The following is a 12,229-nucleotide window of genomic DNA, read 5'->3' on the forward strand; positions in this document are numbered from 1 at the left end:
ACAGAAATCTTTTCACTGGGTCAATAGAAGAAAAAAAATGTTAATTTTCAACGAATCGAACACTTATGACTCACCTCATCCAGAACATTGAAAACTAAAATGAAACTCTTAACGTTCCACAGATCACTAGAACCACAAGTCATTTTGAACCTCAAGGGACCTCAAGACTAAGCTTTGTTATTGAATCTTCATGAGAGGAAAGTCACTATATCTCTTCACACTCCGAGTTCAAGTTAGACTTCCCTCCAGTGTGCACAGATGTGCACATCGTAATTCACTTGCTAGAATGTTTCCCACTCTGCGCAGAGGTAAGGTTTCTCTGTAGTCTATGTCCACATCAAATGGCAGTTTTATAAAGTTCTACATATCTGTCCAAAAATAGGTAAAAATGCTTCCAACATTATGACCCAGAGAATGTTTTTTCTCCAGCATGACGTCTCATGTGAACCTTCAGATTTCCTTTCTGTGTGAAACATTTGCCACATTCAGAGCAGGTGAAAGGTTTTTTTCCAGTGTGAATTTCCACGTGTGCTTTCAGGTGCCCGAACAGAGTAAAACATTTACCACACTGAGAGCACGAGAAAGCCTTCTCACCCGTGTGGATTTTTATGTGGTTCGTCAGGGTCCATTGGTGTGTGAAACATTTACCGCACAAGGAGCACCTGAAGGGTTTTTCCCCGGTGTGAACTCTCATATGTTCTTTCAAGCTCCACCTCTTCTTAAAACACTTATCACACTGTGAGCAGATGAAAGGTTTTTCCACTGAGTGGACGCTCATGTGGTTGTGCAAATCACCTGTTTGTGAAAAACGTTTACCACATTGAGAGCAAACATAAGGTTTTTCTCCAGTGTGGATTCGCATGTGTTTCTTTAAGTGCCGTTTCTGCGTGAAACATTTACCACACTCAGAGCAGATGAAAGGTTTTTCTCCAGTGTGCCCTCTCACATGCTCCTTCAGGTTCGCTCTCTTTTCAAAGCTCTTGCCACAAAACGAACACGACAGGGATCCTTCAGAGCAGGACTTAATGTGTTGAGTGAGTCCAGACTTGGAAGAACATTTCCTCCCACACTCAGAGCAGACCAGTGACTTCTGACTGGACTTTGGCTTCTTGGCAGAGTTTGAACCAGATTTCCAGTCCTCACTGTCATCAGTGTCAGAGGAGTCAGAGGACAGTGGCCTCTGGTGGTCAGTCATGACTTCAGTATCAGCATCTGTTTCCGCTTCTGATCCCTTTAGTTTGTCTCCATCAGCTTCTGTTTTCATGTCTTGAGTCAAGCTGCTGATCAGAGGCTCCTCCTCTTCATCTTCCTCAATCTTCACATTGACAGGTGTGAATGAAAGCTCAGGTGAATCTTCTTCCTCTTCACGAACCTCATCTTCATCATCTTCGATCTTCACACCAGCAGGAGTGAGCTTGTTGGAACCCCCTTCCTCTTCTTTGATGAGAGGTTCTCGTCCCTCCTGGTCCAGACTGGAGCTGCACTCCTTGTGCTCAGCAGAAACCACTTCTCCACTCACCAGAAGCTGCTGCACATCTGCAGACACACAGACACTGGAGTCACTCAACAAATGAGCTACATGCACCGCAAAAGCTAAAAGTCAACCAGTTTTTAAAACTGATAGTGACGCATAAAAAACATACATCAGCTTTTTTTTTTCAAATTTGCAGCAGGGAAATCTGTCGTGAAATCTGTCAATCTAGCTCTGATCCCTTTCAGTCAGTATGTATTTTGGTTTAAAACTGACAACAATAGTTTAAGGATCTTTTTCTCCTGATTATGTGACCAAATGTGTCTCCAGCATGAGTGCGAGTAAATGCCACGACCACTCATGCACGCACATCTGGACGAACAATGCAAGACATGCCGTTTTAACAGCCCTAAATGCGCCACTAACATGGATAAATGCCTCATAGTGCACACAGTTCGTAATACAATCAGGAAGAATTGAAAAACACATGACGCAGTAATAAATAAAAATCTAGCAGCTAAAAACAGGAATAAAAAAAACATGATCAGTCAGGGGCCACAGTGGAAATATGCCTGGGTCATGATCTTTTTACGCACGCCGCCTGCTGATCATCTACGGAGGTGAGGAGAACGCTCACGTTGAGCCCCCCGACACACCGGGCACCATTATTTTGGTGACCTTATCTGTGGTTTTGTATTTGGCTGTCAGTTTAGCAGCTGATGATGTGTTGTGATGTGTGACACGCTAGATCTGTGGAGAAGGTTGAAAACTGTGGAAGAAGAATCTTGCCACTCAGTCGGCCACAAATTTGCCAAAAACAGTTTGGATTATTCGCCGGAAGAGTGGTCGTTAGAGTTTAGTCGGCATGTGCCATGATTCCGTGTCCGTGTACCTGGTGTCTCGGGCTCCATCTCCAGCAGGACTCTCTCTCTCGCTCCGTCTCGCGTTTATAACGGAGTATGGTGTCATGAAACCGCGGCAGCAGGGGGTCGCCAGCAGCAGCAGCTATCAGCCCCCGCTTGAATGAGTCTCTCAAACTCGGACGCTGATGATCTGCGGGCAGGAGACGCGGAGCAGCAGCTCCTGTGTTTTGGGAGCGCAAAATGGCGGAGTGGGCGGGGCTTTCTTTCTTTGTGCGTCTGAGAGGCTCCCACGTGACTACGTCACCCGTGGGTGGGCGGTGCTTCGCTATCAACACGACGACGGGCTATAAGACCAGAACAGTGGGGAGGGTGATGACGTAGCATGAAAACATGTTGGTGTGATTTCCGAGGTTTGGGTTAAAGTCAGTGCCGTCTTTAGTTCTATATCCAATCCAGTCCGCTTCAAATCCTCCGCCGACGTTCCAGTCCTAAGAAACCAAGGACTGCAGAACTGAATGACTTCAAGACTTCAAGTGCTGACGTCATGAAGCCTTTGAGTTACTGGTACTTCAGCGCCTGATGAGCATCACTGCCCCCTGCTGGACATGCTGCAGCTCGCCCACAGAGCCATCTGGTCTGTAGAAGCTTAAGTCAACCTGGACCTCCACTTCATCTTACAGCATCTGGACTCCCGAGGAACCTCAGCCACGATCCTGTTCGTGGACCTCAGCTCTGCCTCCAACCCAATCCTCTCTGCTCTGCTCCACAAGCTCTACCAGCTTCACAACTCCATTGACAGGCAGATTAGTGACTTCCTGACAGACTGGTGCAGACATGTGCAGCTGAGGATTACAGTCTCGGACACTTGGACCATCGGATCCTCAACACTGGATCTACACCAACTGCTGCATGTCCAGCCACCAGTCAGTCAAACTGATCGAGTTGTGGATGATGACACCACCATCATCAGACTCCTCTTGGCATGAGCGTGCCTACAGGACGGAGGTGGACTGGCTCATGCCCTGGTGGAAAAACCGCAACAACCTGGAGCTGAGGGCCCAGTAGTGGACAGTGGAGATGATTGTTGACTTCGGGAAAGTCACAGCAACCCCACTTTACCATCCACCATCACCCAGGACCTCATATGTGACACGACCATCACCCCCTTATATATTCACTGACAACAGCAATAAACATAAACATTCATATCATATTTTTCATAAAACTTTATAAATGCATTTTGATGTGTCATTAATAGATAAGAGCTCGATGTATTGAGACCCATATTTCAGTATGTGCTGTCGTGTGAACTGGAGACAGAAATAGCCACTTTAGGATAAGTTCACTCCAAGCTGGCAGAGAATCTTCTCTTCGTTCTCCAGTACAGGTCACCATCCATCTGACCTCACGCTGCAGATGAAGATTATATTTACAAAGTTTCTAAAACCACAGACAGTGACCCGGCAGTTATGTCAGAGTAGAGCAGCAGATGACCACAATGAAGCCCGACCGAAGTCACTTTGAGGGCATGAGTGGTGTCAGTCGCCCCTTTCCTGCTAAAGGTATGACAGCGGCTTCCTCCTCGAACTTCCATCATCTAGTGCTTGAAGTTCAGTGAAAATTAGTCAAAACAGATCAACAGGTAATTATATGATTTATTTTACTTTTCATTCCAAAAGAATCTCTCAGATTTGTGGACAGAAGTCACCTGGAAATAACAAAACACTTCACTTTGAACCAAGTGAACATTTACGACGCACCTCAACTGGAACATTGAAAATTACAATGCAACTCTTTACGCTCCACAGTGCATCACAACCACAGCAGTCATTTTGAAATGAACCTGACACCCGTTGCAGAGTCGCCTGAGGTATGTTATCCTGTGAATCTTGTACGTCCTCATCGTATGGAACATTTTCCTCACTCAGAGCAGGGGTAGGGTTTCTCTCCAGTCTACGTAGACAACAACACTATGGAGATGAGAATGTTTTTTCCCCAGCATGATGTCTCATGTGAACCTTCAGGTTTCCTTTCTGTGTGAAACATTTGCCACACTCAGAGCAGGTGAAAGGTTTTTTTCCAGTGTGAATTTCCACATGTGCTTTCAGGTGGCCGACAAGAGTGAAACATTTACCACACTGAGAGCACGAGAAGGCCTTCTCACCCGTGTGGATTTTTTTGTGATTCATCAAACTCCATCGGTGTGTGAAACATTTACCGCACAAGGAGCACCTGAAAGGTTTTTCTCCTGTGTGGACTCTCATATGTTCCTTCAGGCTCCACCTCTTCTTAAAACACTTCTCACACTGTGAGCAGATGAAAGGTTTTTCCACTGAGTGTACTCTCATGTGGTTGTGCAAATGTCCCGTTTGAGAAAAGCGTTTACCACACTGAGGGCAGACGAAAGGTTTTTCTCCAGTGTGGATTCTCATGTGTTTCTTTAGGTGCCGTTTCTGCGTGAAGCATTTACCACACTCAGAGCAGATGAAAGGCTTTTCTCCAGTGTGAACTCTCATGTGTTCCTTCAGGTTCGCTCTCTTTTCAAAGCTCTTGCCACAAAACGAACACGACAGGGATCCTTCAGAGCAGGACTTAATGTGTTGAGTGAGTCCAGACTTGGAAGAACATTTCCTCCCACACTCAGAGCAGACCAGTGACTTCTGACTGGACTTTGGCTTCTTGGCAGAGTTTGAACCAGACTTCCAGTCCTCACTGTCATCAGTGTCAGAGGACTCAGAGGACAGTGGCCTCTGGTGGTCAGTCGTGACTTCAGTATCAGCGTCCGTTTCCACTTCTGGCCCCTCATATTCATCTCCATCAGCTTCTGTTTTCATGTCTTGAGTCAAGCTGCTGGTTGGAGGATCCTCCTCTTCATCTTCTTCAATCTTCACATTGACAGATGTGAATGTAAACTCGGGTGAATCTTCTTCTTTTTCCTCTTGGGTTCCTTCTTGAGGTTCTTGTCCCTGCTGGTCCAGAGTGGGGCCGTCTTCCTGCTGCTCAGTAGAAAGTTCTCCTTCACTCACCAATAGCTGCTGCACGTCTGCAGGGACACAAACATGAGTCACTGAAAAACGGTGTCAGGTGCACTGTAAAATCTCAAATGTTGACATTACTTCAAAGAATGATGGAAATCTGCTACCCCAATAAACAGAGCAGCATGATCTTAAATAGAGTCACGTCAATCACATGTTAGTTTGGAGTGGGAGGTACGGCTTCACTGGAGCCTATATTTCATGACTGGAATACACAAGGAGGGATCAGGGATTTCTGATTCATTGTGTTTTTTGTTTGTCTTGACAGCATCATATACAGAATGATTTTAATGCATGAAAATAGAAAAAAATAAGGATGCACAGATTACTGCAAAGAAAAAGCCAGAGGTGGCCTTCGGTGGAGTGAGATAAAGAGCAAGGCCAACCAGTGGCATGTGAGGCAATGATGCAGTCAAACAACGTGCAGTAGGCCTGAGCCACAGCGCCATGAAGTAGAAGGCATCTTTCCAAACGGCTGTGCGGTATGTGCTGCAGAACCAAAGCGATCTCCGCTAGACTACAGTAGAAGATCTGGCAACCCGCTCCACCACACCGCCGGGTCGCTGTATGTACTAACGATGACCTTGCAGGAGCTGTTCAACAGCAGTAGAAGATTATCTGGACTGTCCGACCCATGTCTCACGCCTCTGCTCTCTTATCTGTGGGCTCAAATATCAAGCGGGGCTGGCTACATAGTCATGCAACGCTTCAGCGTGAAGAGTGATTGAAAGTATTCATGCAGTGTTGAACTGAGCATTTAGTGGATCCACTTTGCTTTCCATCAGCAGACTGACACACAACACAGTCTTGATGTGGAAAGAAACAGAAGCCACGTGTGGTTTGGGGTGGGGGCACCCCTCAACAACATTTTTTTCCATGTGCTGCAGTGCTTTTCTTCTTAACTCTGATTTGATTTCAGTGGATGATAATAATGCAGCTTGTTTACAAGGCTTAAGGTCAATATTCCATTGATTAAAAGGTTTTTCACGACACGTCGTTCATATGTTGCATGTTAAATAAAAATGTCATCTTCATCTAACACCTACAGCATAGTTTTGCGATTTGAGATTATGCCAAGCATCTAATCATTATACAGGTTCGGCCACAAACCTTCATTTCGGTGCATCCGTCCCTAAAAAAACAATGTAAATCAGATTTTTTCAGTTTCAGATGACTTTTTTTTCAGTCAGCTGGACGTCACGACATGAGGCAATGATTAATTTTCCGGCACAGGAGAGTAAGCTACTGTTGGTAAACAGGACGGGTCTTCTCACAGAAACTTTGATGTTGCCCCTATAAGGTCATAAGATCTTAGTCATTACTCAAAGCACCACTGTAGCATCAGAGTAAGGAGGAACAAGAGCCAAAAAGAGGGAACCTCACACCATGTGACTGTTGAGGCACACGAACGAGTGTATGCTGAGTGACGTGTCGTGTCTGGGCAACTCACAGCAAAACACGGTACAACATCAGTCACATGGAATTGGTTCAGATATCATGAGATGGACGTCAGAGTGACATCATTTTCCACCGGCATCAGGCAGAGAGTAGGCTGTCGAGACCAGGGGATGCTGCTGTTTCTGTTGCTAAAATATTATCTCCAGGTTTGGTCTTTTTAATGTCCTTTCATAGCAAAACACTGGACCTGCGGTTGTGTCTTCACCTCACTAATTATTCAGGTCAAAACTTTTCACCAACACCCAAGAATCAGCGCGCCAGGTCAGACAAACACGACCGCCATCTTCCACCTCAGACGGCTCCAGCAAGTGCTGCACTGGTTTGGTTCCAGCGGGGGACTTTCCCCGGCAGGAGCCTAACCCTAACCCACCGGAGACATGAGTGCGCGTGCATGCGTGTGTGTACCTGGTGTCTCGGGCTCCATCAGGACTCTCTCTCTCGCTCCTTCTCTCGTTAATAACTGAGTATTGTGTCATGAAACCGCGGCAGCAGGGGGTCGCCAGAAGCTGCAGCTATCAGCCCCCGCTTGAATGAGTCTCTCACACTCTGAGACAGACAGCCGCTGGATGACCTACAGGCAAGAGACGCGGAGCGGCAGCTTCTATGCTCTGGGTGCACAAAATGGCGGCGTGGGCGGGGCCTTCTTTCTTTGTGCAGCTGGAGACGCTTTCACGTGACTGCGTCACCCTTGGGTGGGCGGTGTTCGCTGTCATGACGTCGATGGGCCTGGAGAGCAGAAGAGTGAGGAGGGTGATGACGTAGCATGACTGCGTCACACGAAGAAAAAGTCAGCCATTGTTGTGTTCCTTTCTCCGTTTTGTGGTCAAAATCCAGAGATGTTTTTTATCTTCTAGGAAATTAGCAACAACAAATCAGTACTCTTCATTAACATTTTTTCCCAAAATCTTCACAATGAGTCAGCTGAATAAATGTAAGACAGAGTTAGAATCAGGAATGTTGAAGATTGACGCATCAGAGTATCAGAACGACAGTCGTCGGGTTCAAAGCCTGAAAAATGTCACAGAGTCTCCAGTTAGGACCCCAGAGATCATGTAGAGTCAAGAGGACTCAAGTCATCAATCTAACCCTCAGGACTCTTCCTGGACATCCCATATCACCAGTGTGACTGCTTCCATTCACTCCTGCCAGGACTGCCACAGCTCCATAAACCCCAGTCCAGGATTTATTTACACACATCACTCTTGCAACACACAGAAAACGGAGAGGAAAAAAAGTACTTACCTCATCATCTCTGAAAGATGCATTTCATTCAGAAACTACTGTAATCCAGAAACCTGTGGAAGAAAGCTGTCCACTCTGATGGTCTCCGCATGAACACGTGGCTATAGTCTCTCTAGCGGGTCCTGACCTGGATCCTGGGTCATGGAGGTTGGTGACTAAAACATCAGTGAATACATTCAGTAACAACTGAGCACCAGGTTTGAGACTTGCTCTTCTACCTTTTCATGTTCCCCTTCAGAGCAAAACATCCACCACACTGAGAACAGATGAAGGGTTTCTCTCCAGTTTGACCAGCTGTGTGGTTCCTGCAGCCTCCTGCTTCACCAATTTGGGCAGCTTTTTTTTCCGTGTGGATGCTCATGTGATCCTTTCGACTTTACCACACTGAGAGCAGACCAATGTTTTTGGTTGTTCTCAACTGAGAACTGGCCAGTAATGAGACGAATAATCAAAATAACACACAAGCTGAAGCTCTGGGATAGATGAAGTGGAGCATATTAGAGATTTACTGGCCAACAGTAACTCCACTCAGCAGCAAAAACAATTCCACGGAAGAGAGCAGATTTAAGACAACAGAACAAAGATTTACAAAGTGACACTTTCCACCAACATCCAGGATACTTCCCACAAGGAACCGAGCAGAACTTCCAGATCGAACTGTGGTAATTTCTGTTCCTCCACTTCCTTCAATGACCTCATCACCTTAAATCAATTTAGAGATGGCCATTGATCACCTGCCACCATTTAGAAAAACAAGTTCTCAATAAAATGCAAGTGGTCACGAATTAGGGAGCACATGGCCGTCCGCTTTACAGCCGCTGTCCAAATTAATGCACTCCTTTGAAGTGTTACAAGTCATGAATCTTTGCATGTTCTTTCAGGCTCCCATGCATTGTGAAACATTCATCACAATAAGAGCAGCTCAAAGGTTTTTCTCCAATGTGAATGCTCAAGTGTTCCTTCAAGTAATGTGACACAGAGTGCAGCTGAAAGGTCTTTCTCCCGTGTGAACTTTCATGTTTCTCCAGGTGCTGTTAGAGGGTAAAACATTTCGCACACAGGCTGCAGCTAAAAGGTTTTTGTCCAGTGTGAATGCTCATGTGTTCCTTCAAGCAATGTCTCAGAGGATAGCATTTACCTCACAGGGTGCAGTTGAAAGGTTTTTTTCCTGTGTTTTGTCAGGCTCCCTCCCTAAGTAAAAGATTTACCACACTGAGAACAGCTGAAGGGTTTCTCTCCAGTGTGCATTCTCATGTGGTTCTTCAGATTCCCTCTCCGTGCAAAACTTGTACCACACTGAGTGCAGTGGAAAGGTTTTTCTCCAGTGTGAATTCTCATATGAATCTTCAGGTGCTGTTCTGAGAAACAGGTTCTCCCACATTCAGAGCAGGTCAGTGACCTGTGGTCCACTTTCTTCCCAACCATCTTTGGATTCTCTCCAGAGTTTGAACCTGGAGGAGAGTTGCCGGTTCCTCTCCAGTGCTCACTGTCGTCAGCGACAGATGCAGAAGAGAGTGGCCTCTGGTGGTCACAGTGGATCCAAGTCAGGGCTGGTTCTAAACAGTCGTCTCTAACAGCTTCAGTTTTGACGTGTCCAGTCAAGCGGCGGGTTGGAGGCTCATCGTCATCTTCTTCAATCCTCACGACAACAGAAATGGCGGAGAACAAAGTCACTTAAGCCTCTTCTGCTTCATCTTTTTCGGCCTTAATGAGAGCAGGTTCTCATAGGGCTGACACTATGAGAACCGCATTCATTTCATGCAGGGTTGTCAGGTAAAGACAAAATCACCAGACAGAGTCCAGTCCGGACACCTCAGACTCCCTGCAAACACTTCTGCTGTCAGTGAAATATTGGCTTGTTGTGAAGATGTGTTTCATCAACGCGTTTAACATAGTCCAAGTTTCTTTGAGTTAACGTACCACCTAGCAACTGGTGGTCACGTTCACAGTGTTTCGCATCTTTTTCACCACTTGTCAATAAAGCTGTCCTTTTAAAATCGTACTGAGCGTACAGATATGGAAACTATTATGTCCTTGTGGAGTAACAGTACTCACATCATCACTGTACTGTGTAGTTACTGAAACTTTCCTGGATCCAGTACTGACAGGGTTTTCACTTCTCACCAGGAGACTCGTCGGCATCTCCAGTAGCGCTTGGTGGCGTCCTGGAGTGTGTGGACCTTGTGTGTCAGTCTCCATCTCCTGCTGGACTCTCATGACCGCTTCTCATCCAAAACCGGTCATTATAGGTAAAAGCAGCAGCGAGGAGGAGCAGGAGACACAGGGGAGCACAAAATGGCGAAGTGGGCAGAGCCTTCTTTCTTAATGTATTTTTTAGATTACATTTTGATTACTAAACAAACAGAACAGCCACAAACAAACAACAAAACATAGATTAAGACAATAAAGTAAGACAATGAACCAATCTCAAGGAGTACAACACGACTGAGATGCCAGGAGGTCCCTGCAGTCACTGAGAGCAGACTGCCCCACCTCACTCGCCTGACAGCCCTCTGCACCTCGCTGACTCTGAACCCCCAAATTCTCCTCACGTTTGTGCCGCATGGAGTGATATTTGAGGAGCGATGGGTAGCTGAAGGATTTCCCGCAGACCGAGCAGGTGTAACGCCGGTCTCCCGTGTGCAGACTGGTGTGCACTTTCAGGTTCTGTCTGGAGCTGAACATCTTCCCGCACACGCCACACTCGTACTGCTTCTCCTTGCAGTGGGATTTCAAGTGCTGCGCCAGATAACGCTTGACCCGGAAAGACTTTCCACACAGTGAGCAGTAGAACGGTGTCTCTCCCTCGTGCGACTGCAGGTGCTGCGCCAGGTAGCGCTTCACCCGGAAGGTCTTTCCACAGAGGCGGCAGCTGAAGGGTGTGTTGCAGGAACCGGGAGCCTGGTCCACCGGGCCCTCTGCGTGAACGGGCCGGCCCTCCGCTGAGCTGAGCAGCTCCACGTTCAGACTGACACCGCAATCCTGCCGACCCTGCTCCAGCTGTGGCGGACTCATGTCAGCCCGAAGTTCTTGGCTGCCCACAGGATGGGACTCACCGCTGTCTTTGATGTGTGGAGGAAGGAAGTGGTCTTCCTCCAGCGGACCCCGGAAGTTGTCAGCTTCAGCTTTAATGATAACAGGAAGCGAGGAGCTGTCAGCATCCAGGCGCTCTGAGGGAGAGAAGCTTCAGTCATCCTCAACAGCCCTCCAGTGTTGATGCTCAAGGGAGGCGAGAATTTGAAGGAGGAGGAGGAGGCCCCACAAATGCGTGGTAATACTAGCCACCGGGGGGCGCTATTCTTGTTATTTACAGAACTTTTAAGTCATTCTGGACTAGACTGTGTGATTACTGCAGGCTGGGACCAAATTTCAAGCTTGATTGTCATAGCAATGCCCCGCTCTGCCCGGGAGACTCAGGATGAAGGGTGTCATTGGGAGAAGATCAGAAATGAGTCTATCGGAGGGACATGTGGAGAAGATTGGAGGCTAAGTTAGGGAGGACAGATGCTTGTGGAGAGGAGAGAGAGTTGGACCAAGTGTGCTGCAGATGGAGGTGAGGAGGACCACAGTGAAGACGTGGCACGAGAAAGATTAGTTAAATTATTGGGTCAAATGTCTGGCAGGCTGTACAGAGTTAAACATGTAAACTCTTGTTTTACAGTGCCTCACTATGTACACACCCGCTGGCTTCACAAGAACGTCCAGAAGTTTATGCTGACGGTGGATCTCCGTCTGAAGCTCGGCCACAGTTCGTTCAAACACTCCGAATATCTCATGAGCAGCGGCGGTCAGTCTCTCGCACACAAACTGCCTCAAATAATCGACGGAAGACATGTTTAATCCGCAGGAACAGCACAGAGGAGGAACTTGACCGACTCACGTCGCGTTCACTTCCGCCTGCTTCTTCTTCAGCGCGAGTTTAGAGGACCGACTACGGCAGCAGCGCCCCCGCGTGTCTCAAAGCTGAATCAACATTTGCGTCATTTTGAGGCACAAATCCTACCATCTTAGTCTGGAGGTTCCATAACGGACATTTATGGCCGTATTTCATGCCAATATACAGTTAACTCTATAATCTGACACCTATTCTTGCTATATCTTTTTCTATAATGGCAATCAACTCGTTTTTTTTTAGATGAGGTTATGTTAGATGTCTTTTA

General features: G+C 46.9%; 2 protein-coding genes across 2 annotated transcripts; both read right to left on the bottom strand.

Moving 5' to 3' along the window:
- Positions 1-3,988: 3,988 nt before the first annotated feature.
- On the bottom strand, positions 3,989-8,137 carry LOC128762490 (gastrula zinc finger protein XlCGF8.2DB-like). The gene is made up of 3 exons (XM_053870798.1): positions 8,070-8,137; positions 7,233-7,553; positions 3,989-5,377 (listed from the first exon to the last, which is right to left on the bottom strand). Exons 2-3 carry the CDS (start codon positions 7,249-7,251, stop codon positions 4,305-4,307), a joined length of 1,092 nt encoding a protein of 363 aa, XP_053726773.1. The 5' UTR covers positions 7,252-7,553; positions 8,070-8,137; the 3' UTR covers positions 3,989-4,304.
- A 2,305-nt stretch (positions 8,138-10,442) lies between these two features.
- LOC128762511 (zinc finger and SCAN domain-containing protein 31-like) lies at positions 10,443-11,954 on the bottom strand. Its single transcript, XM_053870820.1, has 2 exons — positions 11,750-11,954; positions 10,443-11,239 (listed from the first exon to the last, which is right to left on the bottom strand). The coding sequence occupies exons 1-2, from the start codon at positions 11,901-11,903 to the stop codon at positions 10,497-10,499; spliced, it is 897 nt and encodes a 298-aa protein (XP_053726795.1). The 5' UTR covers positions 11,904-11,954; the 3' UTR covers positions 10,443-10,496.
- Positions 11,955-12,229: the final 275 nt, after the last annotated feature.

Source organism: Synchiropus splendidus, chromosome 7 (assembly GCF_027744825.2).
Source record: "Synchiropus splendidus isolate RoL2022-P1 chromosome 7, RoL_Sspl_1.0, whole genome shotgun sequence".
In the NCBI taxonomy this organism is placed as follows: Eukaryota; Metazoa; Chordata; class Actinopteri; order Syngnathiformes; family Callionymidae; genus Synchiropus; species Synchiropus splendidus.

Excerpts from the sequence above, each read along its gene's own strand:
- LOC128762511 (XM_053870820.1), bottom strand. The coding sequence starts at position 11,903 with ATGTCTTCCGTCGATTATTTGAGGCAGTTTGTGTGCGAGAGACTGACC. Across the intron at positions 11,240-11,749 it reads CGTTCTTGTGAAGCCAGCGG|AGCGCCTGGATGCTGACAGC; the intron begins GTGTGTACATAG and ends TCTCTCCCTCAG.